The sequence below is a fragment of the Temnothorax americanus genome, unplaced genomic scaffold (assembly GCF_048541705.1).
Source record: "Temnothorax americanus isolate GAGA-0224 unplaced genomic scaffold, ASM4854170v1 Scaffold6, whole genome shotgun sequence".
In the NCBI taxonomy this organism is placed as follows: domain Eukaryota; kingdom Metazoa; phylum Arthropoda; class Insecta; order Hymenoptera; family Formicidae; genus Temnothorax; species Temnothorax americanus.
Window position 1 is genome coordinate 3,179,699 of NW_027509751.1, and position 21,511 is coordinate 3,201,209.

The 21,511-nt window shown below is 39.6% G+C and overlaps 4 protein-coding genes and 1 pseudogene across 6 annotated transcripts; 1 reads left to right on the forward strand and 4 right to left on the reverse strand.

Moving 5' to 3' along the window:
- Window positions 1-18: 18 nt before the first annotated feature.
- On the reverse strand, window positions 19-8,905 carry LOC143904918 (uncharacterized). Of its 2 annotated transcripts, XM_077419911.1 has the most exons (4): window positions 8,671-8,905; window positions 8,496-8,585; window positions 1,058-1,152; window positions 19-984 (listed from the first exon to the last, which is right to left on the reverse strand). In XM_077419911.1, the coding sequence occupies exon 4, from the start codon at window positions 824-826 to the stop codon at window positions 104-106; it is 723 nt and encodes a 240-aa protein (XP_077276037.1). In that variant the 5' UTR covers window positions 827-984; window positions 1,058-1,152; window positions 8,496-8,585; window positions 8,671-8,905; the 3' UTR covers window positions 19-103. The 2 variants fall into 2 exon arrangements, with proteins under 2 accessions (XP_077276037.1, XP_077276036.1); XM_077419910.1 differs by having other exon boundaries at window positions 8,496-8,905.
- Window positions 3,609-8,497, reverse strand: LOC143904917 (atlastin-like; annotated as a pseudogene). Its single transcript, XR_013259071.1, has 5 exons — window positions 6,889-8,497; window positions 5,771-6,033; window positions 4,812-5,584; window positions 4,461-4,682; window positions 3,609-4,326 (listed from the first exon to the last, which is right to left on the reverse strand). The product of XR_013259071.1 is annotated as an atlastin-like (transcript).
- Window positions 8,906-9,044: 139 nt separating the features above from the next.
- On the reverse strand, window positions 9,045-12,367 carry LOC143904921 (glutathione S-transferase-like). The gene is made up of 4 exons (XM_077419914.1): window positions 12,114-12,367; window positions 10,834-10,970; window positions 9,859-10,026; window positions 9,045-9,602 (listed from the first exon to the last, which is right to left on the reverse strand). Exons 2-4 carry the CDS (start codon window positions 10,964-10,966, stop codon window positions 9,289-9,291), a joined length of 615 nt encoding a protein of 204 aa, XP_077276040.1. The 5' UTR covers window positions 10,967-10,970; window positions 12,114-12,367; the 3' UTR covers window positions 9,045-9,288.
- Window positions 12,368-14,729: 2,362 nt separating this feature from the next.
- Window positions 14,730-18,302, forward strand: LOC143905063 (cytochrome P450 6a2-like). Its single transcript, XM_077420193.1, has 5 exons — window positions 14,730-15,258; window positions 15,697-16,219; window positions 16,577-16,798; window positions 17,027-17,278; window positions 17,415-18,302. Exons 1-5 carry the CDS (start codon window positions 14,920-14,922, stop codon window positions 17,582-17,584), a joined length of 1,506 nt encoding a protein of 501 aa, XP_077276319.1. The 5' UTR covers window positions 14,730-14,919; the 3' UTR covers window positions 17,585-18,302.
- Window positions 17,971-21,496, reverse strand: LOC143905059 (uncharacterized). The gene is made up of 3 exons (XM_077420183.1): window positions 21,092-21,496; window positions 20,851-21,018; window positions 17,971-20,767 (listed from the first exon to the last, which is right to left on the reverse strand). The coding sequence occupies exons 1-3, from the start codon at window positions 21,260-21,262 to the stop codon at window positions 18,506-18,508; spliced, it is 2,601 nt and encodes an 866-aa protein (XP_077276309.1). The 5' UTR covers window positions 21,263-21,496; the 3' UTR covers window positions 17,971-18,505.
- Window positions 21,497-21,511: the final 15 nt, after the last annotated feature.

A 21,511-nucleotide genomic window follows, 5' to 3' on the forward strand; every position in this document is an offset into this window, starting at 1 on the left:
CTCACCTGCCTTTTCGTACTGCTCCATCGCCCTCTCCTTTTTTTTCTTTGTGAACATCTGATTAGCCAACTTCTTTCCACCCCCCTCCTGCCCTTGCCCCCTATCACTCCTCCCATTTCCCTTCCTCCTCATTCCAGAAAATCTCCTTTCCCTCAACCCAAATTCTTCTATTGTCTGTCATAACCCTCCTGCCTCTTTCCCTTTCCACCCTCGCCTTCTCCAGAATTCTCCGCTTGGTCCATCTCTCCTTTATAGTGAGATCTTCATCAACAACTATCCCCCACCTCTGCCTAAATTCCCAATACTTCTCAAGTAACTCAGCCCTCTCCTTTTCATCCTCCATCTCCACCAATACCACCTCTTTCCCTTCTATCCCTTTTCTTTCCCATACCCTTCTTATCCTCGGCATCCTTCCCATTACCTTCTCCGTCACCCTTTCCATAAAACCTCTCCTTTCTTCCGCGTCCCTCCCATCCAGTCCCCTCCAAATCACATTTCTCCTCTTTTTCTCCTTTTGCTCCCTCTCCTCCTCCATCCTCTTCAATTTCTCCCTCAATTTCCTTGTCTTCTCCCTCTCGTCCGCCTCCATCCCTAGTCTCCTCTCCTCTCCCCTCTTCACCTCCTTCCACAACTCCTCCCCGTTAATACTTCTCTCTTCCGTCTTGCTTCCCGACTCGCTCCTCTCTCCATCATCCTTCCGCTCCCTCTTTTCGACACTCTCCTCTCTTTCTGACCCCCCTTCCATTCTCTCCATAATCCTTCTAATCTTCTTTAACTCATCCCCTATCTTATTTAACACTCTAACTAGGTCCTCCGACCACTGCATCTCCTCTCTCTCCTTTCTGCTGCCTTCTCTCCACCTTCTCTCCCTCTTCCCCTTGCACCACCCTCTCGTCGTTCTTTCAGCTTGCGCTGCTTCCTCTTCTCCCTTTCTCCGTCACACCGTGGCCGACACACCTTCCTCCTCTTCTCTCCCCTCTACGTCTGTAAAATGATTTCACTTTATTTCATTTACCCGGCCTTCTTTACTCACTCTTTTTTCCTCTCCCCTACTTACAGTCACACTTTCTTTTGTTTCTCTTTTCTCGTTCTGCGCTCGGGATGCCTCAGGATAACGCATACTCACGTCTCTTGCTCTTGCTCTTATATACACTATATTAATAATAATAATAATCATTATACTAATAATCACTATATTAACCACTATTAATTATTTTACGTAATTGCGTTATTACTTCGTGCAACGAATATATTTGTAAACATATCGATACATGACGGCATAATTTCACGGAATGTGATCGTTGCAATAGGTCTATTCGTTTTCACTGAACTTTTTGCACGGTTCATCTTTTCTCTTTTTCTTTTCACATTGGAGAGAAAAAGAGAAAAGATGAACCGATACACAAGAAGTGCAGCTAAAACGAACAGGCCTTGTCTCTAGTCGAGTGATACCGCGCGACATGAAAGTAGACGCTAAATCTGAGGTACGATAGCTGCATTCGGTGAGCACGCTATTAGCGCTATTGCATCATTCTATCTTTATCGCTCATTATTAGGGGCGCTATCGCATCATTCTATCTTCATCGTTCATTAGATGTAAAACAAGGATTGAATAAGCAAATAACGCTAATAGCGCGCTCCCCGAATGCAGCCGATGATAGATCTCTCACCTCTTAGGCATCACACTCCCCGCGTTTAAAAGAGGTACCTAGCTTACGCTCCGTCCAGGTATATTCTTACGTCCTTGGGCGATGACAAAACGCTCTTACGTGAGATATTTGATGTAATATTACAATATCTACAATCTTGAATCAGTTTAAATAATAAGAATGAATAAAGTTCTATTTACACACTATTTGAAGAATTCTACACAGACGGGGAAGATGTCAACGGTAATACACTGTTACAGTCACCAACCGGCAGATTTTGCGGCGAACTGAACTCTTTTATTTTATTTTTATCAGAAGCACGTCGTAACTCGCTCGCTGTTCGGATTCGACTTCGCCTGCTCTTCTTCTTTCTCGTCCTCGCGGCCTCGGCGTCGACATCCGACACCTTCTCGCTGCTGGCTGATTCATATTACAACTCCTCGTGCTTCTCGTCCTCGCTCGCTACGAAAACGCACGTATGCATTCCGAAAACGCAAATCTACGCTTATTTTATATCGTGGATACTATTATACATATATATATGTATATATATCAGCATCAGAAAAATGTTCCAGTTTTTTCCAACGTATCTTAACCACCCTTTAAACGTTTTTCAAGATTCTCCCTGACGATTCCTAGCGTTATCTAAAACTATTCGTCATTAAAGAACTCGTATCTCGAATAGCGATGTTGACAAAGATAGACTATATGCGATAGCGTACCGATAATGAGGGCCGAAATGGCGAAAATTTGGAAGTATCACATCCATATTTTTGAGAAATATCATGTGCTCGATATTTCATATTAAATGTAACTTGCGTTTGAAGGATGTTAAATTTTTCAAAAAGTCTCTAAAATCGATGCCCAGCAATGCTATAAAGAAATTGTCGTAGTGCAATGTCGAAAACACGCAGTGAGTACCCGGATACTCATACATTGATAGGTGAAGAATTATGCATTGACAGAAGGGTTATATAAGCAAGAACGAGAATAAATTAGATCAATATATATGGGAATTAACAAAAAATTCATATTAGGGAGAAAAGAGAATGTGTATAAGTAAATTGTCAAGTAAATATAAAGAAGGAACGAAGGAAGGAAAAGCAGGATAGAAAGGTAAAAGAATGGTGTCGGTAGAATAACAATGAAAAGAAACTTAATTTGATCAATATCTTTTTAGATAATGTTTATCCACTCGTTTTCATATTTTCGTCGATCAGAAATAAATATTAAAACATGCTTCCTACTTCAACGATAACGAAATTGATGGAAACAATTCTACTAAATATGGAACGCTAATATGTTCTCCTGGTAAATTAATATTTTAACCCTCCGTCTGTAAACATGGGTCTACAGCGTCCGAGCCAAAATAATATCTGCTCGTAACTGTAAAACTTGCAACCCCACCAGAAATTATTAAATAAACGATGTTTATCAATGACTATAAAATCATCAACTATACTATGTAGATAAATATTTCATGATTTTTTCAGACTTTTTAACGTTAAGGTAGGGAAAAATAGCGTCGAACGTGACACTAAAAAAAAAACGTATACAGACGGATGATTAAAATTGCTTTTTCTAGTAAATTCCGGATGTTTTCTCATCACATCACTCATTCCACGTGCGCATAAAAAAAACCCCCGCTGAGTATTGTGGGAATCGGCATTTTCTGTCACAATATTTGTGATGCTTGCGATAATAGATTTTTTTATCCACCTGCATTCGAATTCAAAATTATTTTCTTTTTCAATTTTAACTCAAAAGTGTTATATTTTAAATCGAGATCCTCAATTTACAATACAGTCTTTTACAGTACAGAATTTACATCATGTAATCATGTACATGATGTAATTTTCCGTTTTTACGTTATTTTAAATTAGGAATATCGACATTTTATAATAAATTGAACGAATGGAAAGGTAAGTTTTATGAATACAAAAGAATCGACGAAAAAAATAGTAAAAATAGCGATTTATTGAGATACAACCCAGATAGCAAACACAAGTCATTTTGACGTCAAATTTTGGTCTTTTACTGACCATTCCTGACGTCACTAACTGGCAGCATAATGATGTTAAAATGACGGTCTAATCACAGACAATTGACGTCATTGCGGGTACGTTATTTTGACGTAATTTTCTGATGTCTTATTGACGGCAAAAATAGGTCCATTGTACAACATACCGGTTTCTAGAAATGTTTTTTATGAAATTAAAATTTTAAAATGTTTACTTGATAAACGTTTATAAAAAAATGTTCTTTTTCTTTATCTAAGAAAAAAAAGCTTTTTAACTGTTTCGTTACATATGCCATGGACGCATTCGCTAGCGCTATCATGGCTCCATGAACGGAGTTAATAGCGTTAGCGTTGGTAGAGCGGTAGCGAACTCCCCGAACGCACCCCAAATAGACGTCTGCTGTACATCTATTCGACTTTACGTTTCTCTCTGAGCGCTGATAAACCATTCACACAACAACCCCATATACCTCCGCATATACTTGATATACCACCGCACACAGCTATAACACCGCACGCTGTGATCACTGATGATGATGCAGCAGCAACAAGAAGAGCGCCAGCAGTACATACACATATACCGGTTGTGAAAAACATTATTGAGTTATTTTTGATCTCATTGTGCGCCTTAAATTGCGAAAAAGTATTATTCATGTCCTATATTGTAAAAGAAAAATTATTTATGATGAAATGGATATTCTATAATATATAAGAAAGAAAGAAATAAATCTCAAGTTGCAAATACTTAGAGAAAAAACTGGCAGTTAATTAAATGTGCATGGCATAGTTACCTTAATCAATTTTTTCTTATATATTTGACTAAATCTTTCTCCGCCCATTTTTCGTTTATTCTGGAAATGACGAATAGCTGTGTCCATACAGTGTTGATGTTCGAATTCTAAGTCAGCGGTCGCTAAAAACGATTTCGCTCCACCGCACACGTTGCTCATCATCTGAAGGTATAAATCCTTAGCCTCCGCTACAGCGGTTAAATTGTTAGCTTCTGCTGTGGCCTGTATATGCAAAACACGGATTACTGCGGTTTAGATGATTGCTTGTTCCAGTTGAATGAAACCAAAGTACCAAAGATCGACTTGGAAATAAAAACCGCGAATTATAAAACCCGCTAAAATTATACATACCACAAACACGCTTTTCGGTTCGGGAAGTACATCTCTTTTGTATAGATTGTCTTCAAATATTCGAACAGATCTTTCGCTTTCACGACTTAGCCGTTGATCTTCTTGGTCACCAGATTTTCCGGCGCCAGTATCATCGGTATGAACACTTTCAACTGTTTTTTGAACTCTGCCTGTATCTCGGATAATCTACCGTCGAATCTCGGATTCGTCGTGATCTCGAGACCGGGATGCGGCATGAGGAAACACGATATGTCCGAAAAGCAGGACATAATGTGATTTCGCAAGCTCTGTAATTCCGGATGCTGCCTGTAGGAAATCTTCAGTCTCTTGTCGAGCAATTTCTTCCCGCCGTTTGCACCGTAATCGGCCTCGTACGGATAAACCCAGTCTCTGACTAAAAATTGCAATCTTTGGAAGGGCGGGCTCCCGGAGCTTTCCAGCGCCAGTCTACCGTACTCGGTGAACAACTGCAGGTGCTGAAGATCATCCTCCTGAATATTTTGCGACAGATTGTATATTTGCACGGAGGACATCATCATACTCAACGCGAACACGGTCGCGCAGTCCCGCACTGTCGACTGACTGTCGAAAGCGCCTTGAGTGTCCATAAGAATCACAGCGACCTTTTCACCGTTCGCCAAAGTAGCAGAATAAACCTTCGACCACATCAATATTCCCGTGGTATCCCTCTCGGAACCTCCTCTCCATGAAAAACCCCTAAGTGGCTCGTCCTCGGCACCCAACCAGGAATAATTATCGTTTTGTAACGTGTACTGTGATTAATGTGATAAATTATTGGTAGTCATTCAATAATTGAATTGTGTCGATCAATGATGTGATCGCGAGTGTGAAATAATACAAACTTGATAAATATATCTGATTATATCTATGTGTATTCTTTTTTATTTTTTAATTTAGATATTGATGATTAAAATAACAAATCTGTGAATAACACTTACTTTATTGGTCATATAACGAAGAAAAAAGTCAAGAAGGAAACTTTTGCCTTTTCTGAAGGCACCCGCAACAGATACCACAACTACATTTCTATCTTTCACGTCGTCAGGTAGAAGAATTTCTAACAATGCAGCTTCATCTAATTCGAAGGTATGATCTGGATGGGCAAGTACCACTTGCACAGGTCGCCCACCATCCACCATGTCTTGCATTTGTGCATCCATCGGCAAAAGCCTTTCTATCCGATCAAGCTTTCCTAAGTGATCTGCAAAAGAAAATTGAATTAAAATATCTCTATTGCAAATAATAGATAATAATTAATAATAATAATGCAGATAAAAAAGATTGAATCATTGGAAGAATGAATCAAGAGAAAAAATATATTTTATTATTTTATCTTCAATATTAATGGAGTATCTGGAAAATAAATTTTACTTGTTTTAAATTACAAAATTAAATCAGTATCATCGATACTCCGTTTCTCAAAAACCCGGCTATCAGTCTACAAATCGTTAATTGTAGACGTTCGTTCGTTTGAAAAGCACATGAACGGTCGGGCCCGTATACGAATCTGAGGGTGTAAGATGTCCCGCGAAAAAAGTTAAATATGAACTTTATATGGACCATAATAAAATTTCCATTTAAATTTTATTTGATTTAAATTAATGCTGAATAACTGCATTAATATGGCTCATAGGTCATATTTGTTCTATATATAAAACTTAATTAAAAATATAAGAAGAAATACCGATATATACATTTCGATTAAAAATTTCTAACATATGTATACATGTCATATATTTTTAATCGACGTGTATACTCGTACATATGTTTCGTAGTATACAAAGTATATATACGTACTTCTTATAATATCATTTCATCATCAAAATATTCGTATTTAATTGGGCTTAATAAAAATTCAATTAGCTAATATATTCAATTTAAATTTTAATCTTATTAAAACCATATATAAAATTAATAAAAAAGTTCTGATTCTCTTATTCAAATTTCATTAAATTTAAATAAGACCTTTATATGTTCTTATAATAAGGCTTTTAAGGTGCCCCAGTGAGAAATTAATGGTTTATTAGACGTTTATAACACATGAACTTATACATACATCGGTACATATACAGGGTGTCCAATTTTAAACATTATGTCCTATCTCCTCTTTTTTTTCTGTGAACATTCGATTAGTCTACCTCCCTCCCCTCCCCTTCCTGCCCTTGCCCACTATCTCTCCTCCCATTTCTCTTCCTCCTCATTCCAGAAAATCTCCTTTCCCTTAACCCAAATTCTTCTATTGTTTGTCATAACCCCTCCTACTTCTTTCCCTTTCCACCCTCGTCTTCTCCAGAATCTCCACTTCGTCCTTCTCTTCTCCATAGTGAGGTCTTCATCAACACCTGTCCTCCACCTCTGCCTAAATTCCCAATACTTCTCAAGTAACTCAGCCCTCTCCTTCTCATCCTCCAACTCCACCAACACCACCTCCTTCTTTCCTATATCCCTCTCTTTTCCCATACCCTTCTTGTCCTCGGCATCCTTCCCATTACCTTCTCCGTCACCCTTTCCATAAAACCCCTCCTTTCTTCCGCGTCCCTCCCAACCAGCCCCTCCAAATCACATTTCTCCTCTTTTTCTCCTTTTGCTCCCTCTCCTTTTCCATCCTCTTCACTTTCTCCCTTAATCTCCTTGTCTTCTCCCTCTCGTCCGCCTTCTCCCCTCCCGTCTCCGCTCCTCTCTCCTCTTCACCTCCTTCCACCACTCCTCCCCGTTAATACTTCTCTCTTCGGTCTTGCTTCCCGACTCGCTCCTCTCTTCATCACCCTTCCGCTCCCTCTCCTCGACACTCTCCTCTCCTTCCGACCCCCTTTCCTTTCCCTCCACAACCCTTCTAATCCTCCCTAATTCATCCCCTATCCTATTTAACACCCTAATTAAGTCCTCCGACCACTCCATCTCCCCTCTCTTCTTTCTGCTGCCTTCTCTCTACCTTCTCTCCCTCTTCCCCTTGCACCACCCTCTCGTCGTTCTTTCAGCTTGCGCTGCTTCCTCTTCTCCCTTCCTCCGTCACACCGTAGCCGACCTTCCTCTCTCCTACTTACAGTCACACTTTCTTTCGCTTCTCTTTTCTCGTTCTGCGCTCGGGATGCCTCAGGATAACGCGCACTCACATCTCTTGCTCTTGCTCTTATATACACTATATTAATACTAATAATCATTATACTAATAATCACTATATTAACCACTATTAATCACTTTACGTAATCGCGTCATTTTTTCGTGCAACAAATATATTTGTAAACATATCGATACATGGCGGCATAATTTCACGAAATGTGATCGCTGCAATAGGCCTATTCGTTTTCCACTGAACTTCTTTTGCACTGTTCATCTTTTCTATTTTTCTTTTCACATTGGAGAGAAAAAGAGAAAAGATGAATTGTACACAAGAAGTGCAGCTAAAAAGAACAGGCCTTGTCTCTAGTCGAGTGATACCGCGCGACATGAAAGTAGACAGTAGACGCTAAATCTGAGATACGATAGCTGCATTCGGTGAGCACGCTATTAGCGCTATTGCATCATTCTATCTTTATCGCTCATTATTAGGAGCGTTATCGCATCATTCTATCTTCATCGCTCATTAGGTGTAAAACAAGGATAGAATAAGCAAATAACGCTAATAGCGCGCTCCCCAAATGCAGCCGATGATAGATCTCTCACCTCTTAGGCTTCACTCCCAGCGTTTAAAAGAGGTACCTAGCTTACGCTCCGTCCAGGTATTCTTACGTCCTTGGGCGATGACAAAACGCTCTTACGTGAGATATTTGATGTAATATTACAATAACTACAATCTTGAATCAGTTTAAATAATAAGAATGGATAAAGTTCTATTTACACACTATTTGAAGAATTCTACACAGACGGGGAAGATGTCAACGGTAATACATTGTTACAGTCACCAACCGGCAGATTTTGCGGCGAACTGAACTCCTCTTTTATTTTATTTTTATCAGAAGCACGTCGTAACTCGCTCGCTGCTCAGATTTGACTTCGCCTGCTCTTCTTCTTTCTCGTCCTCGCGGCCTCGGCGTCGACATCCGACACCCTCTCGCTGCTGGCTGATTCATATTACAACTCCTCGCTTATGCATTTTCGCACGTATGCATTTTCCGAAAACGCAAAGCTACGCTTATTTTATATCGCGGATACTACATATATAGATATATAAAAAGGTAAGTTTTGTTAATACAAAAGAATCGACGAAAAAAATAGTAAAAGTAGCGATTTATTGAGATACAAAATTACATAATAAAAAAAAAATAATTCAAGTTTTAATTAGATATAGTCTTATAATATTTTTGTCACGTGACAATTTGAGTAACAAGCCTTCAACTGATAAAAATAAAACATTTGTATCTCCAGTGCGTATTTCCTGAATCTATTATACATGCCTACCGTACATAGATAAACGATTTGGAGAAAAATCAGCCATCACTTTATAGAATTACCCAAATTAATTCGGATAGATGGTCGGTGGACGCTTTTCGATCCAGCTCTTGATGGCCGGTAATTCCTCAACCTTCTTTTGGAGTTGTTTCAGATTCTCATACTTCTCGACAATGTCCTCATTCATCATGTGGTTCAAGTAGTCCAAAAGACCGACGAAAGTGAGATCGGCCCACGTCAGAGTACCGCCGACAAAGTAACCGCCATTCTTCTTCACCTGAGCGTCCAAACGCTCCAAATAATACGGCACCGTCTCTTTGGCAGCTTTAAGTTTCTCTTCTTTAGCCTGTTCGTTACTCTCATAGAAGAAACGAGCGATATCTAATGCAAGCAAAAGAATGATAAGACAAATAAGATAATGACATTTAATCATTTCAGTAGATCGAATTTATAACGCGAATGTAGAAAAACCTGTTTTTTCTCTATATATCATTATTTCGGAATAAATCTGTTCGCATTATCGAAATGTGAACCTATTAATGTTGTGATTCAAATCTGTTTTAAAAGTAAATCCTCGCTCCCCTGGTAAGTAAAGTAATCGGAAAAATATAGCGTAAGCAGTATGTTATCTACTCACTGGCACGTAAATCGTGTATGGTGTCAACGGTCGCATCGATTTCCAGAGACTCCCAATCGTTTTTGCCGGCAAGACCACATTGCTTCGCCAAGTAACGGCAAATAGCTGCGGACTGATCGATCTTCTTTCCGTCTACTTCAAGCACGGGTACTTTGCCGAATGGCATAGCTGAAAAAATAATATTAAGACACATGAATGCAAGGTGCTGTTAAAATTGAATAAGATTTATAGAAAAACCATTTCGATTATTATTCATTCAAATCTACAAAAATTGGAATTTATACCTATAGCAAGTGTTTATATGCATACATTAAAGAGTTTTGACGATTAATAATTACACAATTAAATATAAATACAATTACATTTCTAAGTTGAGTTTGGTAATGCAAATCTTAATTTTTATTTCTATGACAAATTTTATTTTTCTGCTATACAATTCATTAAAATGCTCTTCAGCCTTTTATATAGCTTTATGATACTGAATGGTTTGTCTCTCAAATCTTATGGTTTCTCGACGACACATAACTGATTTTCTTACATCAACAAGGAAATCTATCTACGTTGAACCATGCAATGAAACGACATCATCACGTGAGAATACAACGCATAGTATTTACCTAGCAATATCAATTATCTTGTACAGAACATTACAATACGTAATAAAAAATAAAAGATTCTATTGTCGAAAGAGATAACATTTATTTCCGGTTCTGTCGTTTACAAGAAAGCTAAATGAAGAAATTGAATGTCTCCTAATGTATAAAATGTGGCATAATCCCTACATTAAAATAATTTATGTTTAAGAATAAAGAAGTACATAGTAATAGTCAGTCAGCATTCCAGAAGATAATGTAAGATTTTTGCCACGTCAACTATTCGTAAATCGGATTTCAGGAATGAACAAGCAGGATTAAGTACACGATAGATAATCGCTAACAAAGACATATACTATTAGTATTTATCAGCTGTACTTACTCGGCTTAAGTTTTGGCCAATCTTTCCTATCGAAACGTTCATCCACAAATTCGATGCCGGCATAGTTGAACAAAAATCGAATTGGCTCGGCCAATGCCGTGATGGGGAAGTAAATCAGCTTGTAGGAAGGCATGTTGCTGAAAGAAAAGCACTTGTTATTCTTCTCTTCATCGTCATCATAATTCTAGATTAGAAACATGAGGAGGATATCAACGGTGGAGAATATGCTTCAATATTTGTTTACTGAGATGAACTTTCAGCTTTAAATTTATTTTTTATCGTTATTTAATTCTAGGCTTAATTAAAAAAAAAACATATATATATATATATATATATGTAAATCAAAATTGGAACGGGACTTCAAAATCAATCTTTGATCGGTATCATCTTCATCAAATGAGTACAGTTTTTCAGTTTTATCTTTCTTATCAAACGAAATACATAACTGGAAATATTGCATACATAAAAGTTTCTAAATATAGCATATGATATTCATTCTCTTGCAACTTTTAAACTTAAACATATTGTGGACAGGGATGTAAAATCTACAAAGAAATGCAAAACATCTGTTTGAAATATTCTGTATGGGAAAAAGAATTGAATGTGTATGTTTAATTAAACGTGCTAAACTGAAGAATTACCGAAAGACGCCATTATTGAGGCGTTCCCTGTCCCTGACCATTCTGGATTAAGCCGGTTCTACAATACCTCGCAAACGATGACAACTGCTTACAGTTGAAAAGTGGTTATTTCTGATAGCCGATTGCGTTACTGTCGCCAAAAAAGTTTTAAAAGTTCGCCAACTCTCTTTCGACAACCGCAATTGACAAAGCGCAACGTGGAAATAACACTTTCAACTTTCAAACTAGCAGTTGCCATCGTTTGCGACGTATTGTAGAACCGGCTTTAATATATGCATATACTACACATATATGTATTTCTGTTTTCTGTTGCAACACGATACTCTCCGAAGGCGACGATTGTACCGAGTCATTCCCCGAATCAATCTTGTCATAATTGTTGCTTCAGCACGATGATAAAACGACTATAATTAATCCGCTTTCACAAGCGTCGCTAAATTTTTTGCCGGTCACTATTTTCGTTAGCCGGGCCGGGCGCCGGGCGCCGGGCGCCGGGCGCCGGGCGGTGACCACGAAACGCCCTTACGCGAGATATTCGACGGAATTAGAAATATCACAATATTTATGATCTCGAATTAGTTAAGTTAAATCTATCTAGTTTAATCTAAAGAGATACGATAGTGCATAAGTTCTACTTACAATTTAGAGAATTCTACGCAGATAAGAGGCGTCGACAGTAATGTGCTGTTAACAGTCACCAATCGATGATGGTCGACGGCAGGCTAACCAAGGCCAACTACTGTGCAACTGTGCTCGTGCTGTTTGTGTCGGATTGGATTTACAATAGAATGTAGGTAGATCGTATCGTAGCCGTCGTAGGCCGTCGCGTCGTAGGGTAGGAATGGTAGGATTATTGGTAGCACGCTAAGCACGCCAGCACAGCCTCCTAGTAGGTATATAGAAGGTCCCCAGTCCCCACCACTAGACGTGGTCTGCCTTACCAACCGACACACTTACATAAGATAACCTTCTCACTGGTTTCAGCGCCATATACCGTGATTTTCGTAGCGGCCAATGCAGTAACTACGTTCTTAAGATAAAGCAGGTCATTTCCGGACGAATAAGTCGCTAACAGTCGATAAGTCGCGTAACATGGTTTGCGTCCGTGCTAATGGTTCGTGTCCGAACTATAGCCAGATGGAGGGGATATATGCTGGCCGCGGTGGCCGCGCTCGGCCGGCCCGGCGCTCGGCAAGCGAGAGAAGCTTGAAGCTTGTAAAATTTTAGAGAGACGCATTATGCATATGTGGAAGATGTAATCGTTAGTTACGCGGCTTGTTCTTATTTTGATTGCGATGAGATTTTCCGCATAACGATAGCCATGGTACGAGATACGATATATACGCAAAGTACCAACGTGGTATTAGTGAGGAATTGCAACGGAAAGATTTATGAGATAGTTTAAATATGACTTCGTGCATTTATGAGCTTAGTTTGAGTTCGCGTATCTTTCGTATTTACCGGCGTGCACAACTCATTGCATTTCCATAATTTTCTACCTGAGATTGAAATTCTAGAATCGATATATTTAATTAAACATTTCGCTATGGTGTGTATAACCGCAACAACAGCAACAAGAACATTCATGATTAAGTTTTGATTCTTCAGAAGTAATTAATCATACTTAACATCAATGTAGATGGTTGTCCATTTGTATCAATCCGTTTTAGAGATAAATGAGAGAAAAAATACGTCATTTAAATAGATAAAAATAAAATATTAGAATGGAATATATATAGACAAAATAAAATATTACAAGTTGATTTTTTTTTTAAGTCTTTAACTCTTATGTATTTCTAAATTATTTAACAGTTATAAAAAGAAATATTTGTTTGTATCTTTGTGCATGTTACATGATATTTAAAACATATAATTAAGGATTTTTCGTAATGGCGCTAAATAAAAAGCAATGACTATTTACGTTTTCAAAAAGTTTTTAAATACTTATGAAAATATGTGCTTCCTATACAATCGTAAAGTGCTATTTTTACAATCATTCATGCGAAACTATAGGGAGTTAATGTGATCTGAGGAACCAAGTTTGAGTCCACTAGAGCCATGTAAACATGGAATGTTTTTTCGCGAAAGCTGCGCCCCTCCGTGCAAGATAGGCTCTTGTGCGGAGCAAACTGGGCTCTGTCTTTCGGAAAGAGATGTTAAGAAGCCGTTGGTCCAAAGGGTTAAAGTGAGAAGAGAAGGGTAGTATTGAATGAGAATTGAGTAAAGGTCAGCGTAAGTGTCGTTTACTCGACCCAACTGGCCAAATTTATTTTAAAAACGCTGTCGTTTCGACCGTGATTTCGGTTCTTTTCAAGCGTATGGATACAAATTATTATTTATTAGTTCAGCATAATGTCCAAACTACGCCACATCTAAAAAATAATTTGTGCGTTGATATCCAAAGAATTAAAATATAAGTATGTATGTTGGAACGACACATTCGTTAGTCGTTCGATTGTCGAAGGACTCGTCAAAACTGTGGCATTGTTCGACTGATAATATAATCATTATTATCTCTGATAGCATTATCAGTCGAACAATGCCACAGTTTTGACGAGTCCTTCGACAATCGAACGTCTAACGAATATGTCGTTCCAACATACATACTTATATTTTAATTCTTTGAATATCAACGCACAAATTATTTTTTAGATGTGGCGTAGTTTGGGCATTATATGCTGAACTAATAAATAATAATTTGTATCCATATACGCTTGAAAAGGACCGAAATCACGGTCGCGCGAAACGTAGCGTTTTTTAAATAAATTTGGCCAGTTGGGTCGAGTAAACGACACTTACGCTGATTTTTTCAATAGACACTGGCGCGATTTAAAATTCTCATTTAATTGAGTAAAGGGTTGGAAACGCCCCTACAAAAACGCCTTGCAACCCTGAGGGGGGTCAATAAACGTTTTTTATTATAATTAATATTCATAGGTATATGAAAATATATACTGTAGTAATATTTTATTTCATAATTCACAATGTATCGTGATGTAACAGATGCGCAAGTGCTGTCTGCTCACTTATTGTACTTTTATAAATGCTTTTAACCGTTTAGGATTTCCTTACAAAGCTTTTCACGCTCTAAAGATAAAAAATATGAGTTTTAACTTATTGTCAGTAATTTATTAGTAGATAATGAAATTTTACTATGATTAAAAGTGGAATAAATCAACATATCTGTAACTCAATATGCAGCACGATTATAATGAGGCTATGATTATAAAATCCACCAATATATATGTCTCCTGAGTCATTCTCTCCTGAGTCGCGTGTAGCAGAAGCAGTGGAAAGTCTTCTTAGACTGTTGCGCAGTCGACATCGGTGTTTTCTCGTAAATGTCATTGATATCTGTCATCGGTATTTGAGCTGAGGCTGCCGTGAGTAAATTGAACGATTACGAAACAGGTGTCTTAACCGTAAAAGCGGTCATTTAACTACGATGGCTGTGGGCACGCTCGAAATTTTCTGTGCCTGCGTGGTGATCTTATATTTACTTTATTATTATTTCACCGCCGACTTTGACTATTGGACATCGCGCGGGATTATTGGACCGAAACCCGTCCCGCTCTTCGGCAACATCGCCGAATTTATGCTGGGCAAGAAATGCATGGGCGATTTCTACAAAGATATTTACGACCGATACCCGAAAAAGGCCATGGTGGGTGTGTTTTTGAGAGCGAACCCCGTGCTCATTCTGAGAGATCCTGAGTACATCAAGCAAGTGCTGATCAAGGATTTCACCATCTTTCCCGAGCGGGAAGGAATTGTTTATGAAAAGGTATAATTCTTGAACTTTATATAAGCACGTAATAGACAATTATAATGTATAATTTCATAATATTTAATGTATAGATATATAAAAAAAATACATATAATAATATATATAATAAATGAAATAGAGGAGCGACGAACTATGATAAAAATAAAATAAAATGTGATATAAAATATACCAAAAATAATAATTTTAGTATAATTATTTAAAATAGTTATTTTTAATTTGTTCCTCTCTCTCTTTCTGTTTCGAAATGTACGTGTAATAGATAACTCAAAAAATTAAGAGTTGGAAAGAACGTCTCTTTCTCTCTTCAGCGCGAAGCTGAATTGCATGATGTATAAGTTTGGGGGGGGGGGGCAGGCGTTGATCACACGGAAACTTTTGAGAGGAAACTTTCTAACATAATTCCCGCTTTCTGATACACTGATGCATAATTTATAGGCCGAACCCATGTCCATGCACCTCTTCATCCTCGACTCTGTTAGATGGCGACCATTAAGAACGAGGCTCTCGCCCGTCTTCACGTCCGGGAAGTTGAAGGACATGTTTCACTTGGTGTTGAATTGTTCCGATCACTTTGAGAAGTATCTGAACGAGACAGTGTCTAAAGACGGTATCGTCGAGTGCCTGGATCTGACGTCCAAGTTCACCGTCGACGTGATCGGATCGTGCGTTTTCGGCCTCGAAATGAACGCGCTGAAAGAAGAAAATAATAAGTTCCAGGAAATAGGTCATAAGATTTTCCGTTCCACTCCAAAGATCGTGTTTAAAACCTTGCTCAGAGAAATTCCGTGGATCTACAAGCACTTGGGATATATCTTGGACGACCATGACGTGACCGAGTTCATAACGAACATTACCCGCGATACTATAAAGTACAGGAAGCGGAACAACGTGCGCCGACACGATTTTATCGATGCACTTATCGATCTCAAGGATAATCCTGACAAGCTGGGCGTTAATAGTAGGAACATTTTTTTCCATCTTTCGCATCTTACTTTATCAACTTTCAATATGCGTCAATATGTCCTTAATTCTCCTTAATTTTCTAGAACATGCGCTTATATTTCTCTTTCTCGAGAGAGATAATCGAATATTCATTGACGAAGCGTTACTAACAGTATAGATTAATGTCTATTTCTTCCTTAACGTAGATTAATTTTAATATATTGGTTTAACTTACTTTTTATCTTTTTCCAGCTGTAAGAGAATTATAAAAAAATAAAAAGTAAATTAAACAGAGCTTAAAGTTAATCTACATTGATATGGAAATAGACATATGAGAGTCACGGAGATTAATATAAAATTATTATTTTTATAGATGTAACGGATGAATTCATTGCTGCCCAATCGTACGCATTTTTCGCGGCTGGTTTCGATACATCTTCCTCTACAATGTCCTATACGATATATGAGTTAGCGCAAAATCAATCAGTTCAAGAAAAAGTTCGAGAGGAAATTAAGGAAGTCCTTAACAGTAATAACGGAGCAATAACATACGATAACATCAAAAAGATGAGCTATTTAGAAATGGTTTTTAAAGGTTTGTTTATCCCTCAAAAAATAATTCTGTAGTAATTCAAGTTTAAGTGAGTCAAGTTTATCTGCAAACCTTATTTGCAAATTTACACATTCCTTTTCGATAAGATCTCCCGAAAGTGAAAGCAGGCGATAATTTCCGCCAAATATTTTTCGAGCTTCAATAAACTCGATTAAGTATTCGAAAATATCTTTCTGTTAAGTCAAGTGTTTATATTGTGTTACCTTGCAGAGGCTCTCAGGAAATATCCACCAGTAATGTATCTCACGAGGAAACCTGTAAGGAATTACACTTTTGAGGGGACTGAAATCGATCTACGAAAGGGACTACAAGTGGTCATACCTATTTATGCTATTCATAATGATCCGAATATTTATCCAGATCCGGAAGTTTTCGATCCCGAACGATTTAGCGCGGAAAATATGGAGCAGAGAAATTCCATGTATCATTTACCTTTCGGAGATGGTCCAAGAAACTGTATCGGTAATTTAAGAAACTAATAGATTTATTTTTTCTTAAACGAGCACACGCTCATTTTACACATATGCACGCGCGCGCACATGCACACATAAGCACTTGACTTGAGAAATAATTGAAACTTTATGCGCTATTTTTTTAGGAAGAAGATTCGCCGCTAATCAGACCAAGATTGGTCTAATTAAACTGCTAATGAATTATAAAATAGACGTTTGCGAGAAAACCCAGTTTCCAATTGTCCATGCTCCGCTGAGCTACTGGATGTTGCAAACAACTCACGGTATATATGTAAAATTGACCAAGCTCGCCTAACAGGATAATTACAACGTCATGTGATTTGTATGTATTGTGCTATATATATATATATATATATATATATATATATATATATATATGTATACTTATTAGTAAATTAAGCGAGCCGCGGGATGGTCTCTCTCAAGTTTCTGTTTCTCTCTGGTAGGGCATAAAATATCTTCCAGCCTTAGAAATGTCACAGAGCACATTTTTTTTATCGATCGAATGCTGCACAAATCATCTCATAATTTAACTACTTTTACACTTCTCTTTATTTATAAAATATATAGAATATTATCAACTTTTATTTAATTGTAAATCATCAAAGAGACCAATGAAAATTAAGACAGCATGGTATAAAATGCACTCCACTTTAAAATATAATTTGAAAAACGAGTAAACTGTATGAGTGCAAAATTCATTTATTTAATCATGTTGTATACATGAATTAGATCTTCAGACTTGCTGAATATATGTCTGTTACGAAATTTACAAAAATTGTATTCGACGCAGAACAAAACTTATCGTAAGAATTCGTGACTGAACTTTGCTCGATTCGATGGACGAATCACGTGCATGATGATTACACCGATCGTATATACAGAAATAACAATTCGATGAATTAGAACGTAACCATTACGTTATCAAATATTTCCATATAACAGTTATACAGGTCAATAAGAATTCTGCCGTATATAAAAATTATGTATAATAAAAATTTCTAATAATCGTACGTTACAAATATACATTCCATACCCATCTTCCCATATTGTGTGATGTGTACAATACAAAACATATACTTATTTTGATGATTATTGAAAGAGAAAGCAAAATATATGCTATATAGTCGAAGTGTAAAATATATCTTGACAAGTATCGTTAAAAAAAAGAGGGAAAGTATTTATCACAGTAGTCTTGATTCACGTTTACGCATTCCTAAGTGTGAAACATCTGGCCGATGATAGAGAAGTTCCTCACGGCGGAACTCATGTCGGCGATGTCGACATTCGGATGCAGACCCGACGCGGAGACGACCGTGGTCGCGTTAGCCGCCGCGTGCGCGTTCATTCGCTGAACATTGTCCACGTAGCCCTTGTTCGGCTGTACATTCAGAGTGCTGTTGATGACATTTAGGTGAGCCTGAGGCAGCGTAGCGATGATAGGAGCGACTACCGATGAAGTGGACGTCATGGAAATGCCCGCGCCGGTGGTCTGCGGAGATTGACCGTAGGGAACCTGCTGTTGCGCGTTTTGCGGGAGCCCCGGCTGATAATTATTGTACTGGGCCTTGCACTTCTTCTCGTGAACGAACAGACTGCCGGAGTGGCTGTACGCGGTGCCGCAGATCTTGCACGCGTACGGCTTCTCGCCCGTGTGCGTGAATCGGTGCTCCTTCAAGTACTTGAGTCGACGGAACGACTTGCCGCAGGTCTTGCAGTGATAGTTCGCCTCGCCGGTGTGCGTGGTGATGTGGGCCTTGAGGGTGCACGATTTCGCGAACGCGGCGCTGCAGTAATGGCAGACGAACGGCCGGTCGCCCGTGTGAGTCCTCTCGTGATTGATGCAGTTCGAGTTGGAGGTGAAGCCGCGGCCGCAGTACTTGCACACGTGCGGCTTGTAGCCCGTGTGCGTCCTCATGTGGAACATGAGGCCGGTGTTCTGGCGGAACGTCTTGCTGCATATGTGGCAGAGGAAACGCTTGAAGTTGGCGTCCTGCTGCTCCTTGGCGCGCTCGTGAATTCGCAGATGCCTGTGCAGCTTGATCTCCTTCTCGAACGACTTGTTACACTCCTCGCAGGTGTACGGCTTCGACTTCTCGTTGCTCTTCTCCTGATCCTTGTACGCGCAATTGCACACGGTACCGCAGCTCGCGCAGTCCTCATCCTGTCCGCCGTGCGTGTTCATCTGATGCTTCATCAAGGACTTCTTCGTGTCGTACGACTTTCCGCAGACCCCGCACGGGAAGCCCTTGCCCTCGTTATCGGAATCCAGCTCCTCTCTTATCCAGGTGTTTATCAGCTTGATGGCCGACTTGTCGTCCGGCGGCTTTTGCGGCTCCGGGCACGCCTTGGTTTCGTCGTGACCGTACCGATCCATGTGGCTCTTGAGCCTGTCCTGCCGGAAGAACTTCATGTTGCAGACGTTGCAGACGTACTTCTTCTCGTCGTGCACCAGCAGATGACGTTGGAGCGACCTCTCGGTACGATAACTCTTGCTGCAGTGTTTGCAGCGGAAGAGCGACGCGTCGTCGAACGTCATCTCGGTTTTATCATCGCTGGAGTCGCTATTCATCATATCCGAGTCTCTTTGTTCCACTCTTGCATTGTTACGTTTTCTCAGCTCCCTCGTCGTGCCGTCGTTCTCACTGTGTAACTGACCGTCGTGCGCCTGTGTTTCTTCGTCCTCGTTCATCGTAAGTGGCGTCTCAAAGGACTCTGGATTATTTTCCAACTTTCTCTTGTCCCGTATCTCTTTCAGGATGGAAAAAACATCCTTGGGATAGGCCTTCTTGTGAGTATTCAGGTGCCTGACCATGGTGTCGATCTTTCTGAAACTCTTGTTGCAGATCTTGCACGACACCGGCTTCGGCTTCTCCTTCGTTCTGTGCAGATTAACGTGCTTACGTAATTTATCCAGACAGAAGAATTGCTTATCACAGCTATCGCATTTGAACTCTTTATCGTTATGGGTCGACGTGTGTCTGTCTAAAGACTTCTTACTGGAATAAAATCTATCACATTTCTGACATTTATATTGTAATTCGAGCTCGGACGTTCTCTCCATCCTGCCGTGGGCGTTTCTCGCCTTCGTCTGATACTCGCCGTCGCTGCTCTCGCGTTTGACGTTCGCGCTCTTCTTGATAAATCGTCTCTGTCTCTCCTTGTAATTCTTCAAATTTTCCATAGACGTGACCCTTTTAAACATAGCTAATCTCCTCGTTCTATAAAGATCCTTTTTAGCTATTTTGTCATGTTCTACCTGTTTATATCTACTACCGCAGTCCAAATCCATTTCGCTGTCTACTAGAACGCCCTGCTTGATTTGTTCGAAAGCGTCCGGTATTTGTCCTTGTCTCATGACGTTTGATTGCACGGTATTCTTCTCTATGTTAACTTCACTGTCCACACTTAGCTCTGTATTATCTTCCAAATTGATTGCACCCAAGATAAGAGATTGCTCAGTTTGACAACATTGATCCTGCGAAGCAAAAGAGATACAGTTTGACAGTGCCCAAACAGCACTGAAATTATTATTTTACTCATATAGAAGCAAAGTACTACTTTTGTAGGAATGCGGTTGCCGGCGACGTCTGTCCTCGAGGCTTTCCCGTACAGCTTCCTGAGTTCAACGTCCGCTTTCTGACATTGTTTCCTCAATTCGTAGGCGATGTTGACTTTTATCGCGCACTCGAGGCAGATGTTAGCGGGCAGGCCGTCGTCTTCCAGGACCTGGATAAGAAAAAAAAAGATTGTCTCGCGGTCCGCATGCGAGGTAAACAAAAGGTGCAAGTGGAAAACGAACCTCCACACCGCAGCATAACTGCAGCTTCTCCGACAGCCCAGAGGAGGAGTCGTCGGGACCGTCCCAGTTCCTGCGGAAGACGCACTGGTTGTTGTGGTCGACGGTCAGGCAGACGCGGCAGAGGCTGGTGTCCGGATTCATCCGCGTCAACATCCCGCTGTCGATCTGCATGGGGAACGCGTGCGGACGAGCTTCCTCCCTCTTTTCTCCGTCGTCGTCGTTCCCGGGGAAGCACGAGTGGGCCGAGCGTTCCAGGCTTGGAACAACGTTTTTTCACGAACTCGGCGATCCTCGACGCGACGTCATCGTCGGGGACTCCGCAATCCGCAATGCTGAATGCTGACTGCTGACCGCCACACAAGCACGCGTCGTCGCTGGCTTCTCTTCTTTTTCTTCTTCTCTTCTCTTTCCCCTGATTTG

Coding starts and splice junctions, on each gene's coding strand:
- LOC143905059 (XM_077420183.1), bottom strand. CDS start 21,262: ATGCAGATCGACAGCGGGATGTTGACGCGGATGAATCCGGACACCAGC. Junction 21,019..21,091: donor AGTTATGCTGCGGTGTGGAG/GTTCGTTTTCCA, acceptor TTTCTTATCCAG/GTCCTGGAAGACGACGGCCT. Junction 20,768..20,850: donor GCAACCGCATTCCTACAAAA/GTAGTACTTTGC, acceptor TTTGCTTCGCAG/GATCAATGTTGTCAAACTGA.
- LOC143905063 (XM_077420193.1), top strand. CDS start 14,920: ATGGCTGTGGGCACGCTCGAAATTTTCTGTGCCTGCGTGGTGATCTTA. Junction 15,259..15,696: donor AAGGAATTGTTTATGAAAAG/GTATAATTCTTG, acceptor CATAATTTATAG/GCCGAACCCATGTCCATGCA. Junction 16,220..16,576: donor TGACAAGCTGGGCGTTAATA/GTAGGAACATTT, acceptor TTATTTTTATAG/ATGTAACGGATGAATTCATT.
- LOC143904921 (XM_077419914.1), bottom strand. CDS start 10,966: ATGCCTTCCTACAAGCTGATTTACTTCCCCATCACGGCATTGGCCGAG. Junction 10,027..10,833: donor TTGGCCAAAACTTAAGCCGA/GTAAGTACAGCT, acceptor TTATTTTTTCAG/CTATGCCATTCGGCAAAGTA. Junction 9,603..9,858: donor CATACACGATTTACGTGCCA/GTGAGTAGATAA, acceptor TGCTTGCATTAG/ATATCGCTCGTTTCTTCTAT.
- LOC143904918 (XM_077419911.1), bottom strand. CDS start 826: ATGCAGTGGTCGGAGGACCTAGTTAGAGTGTTAAATAAGATAGGGGAT.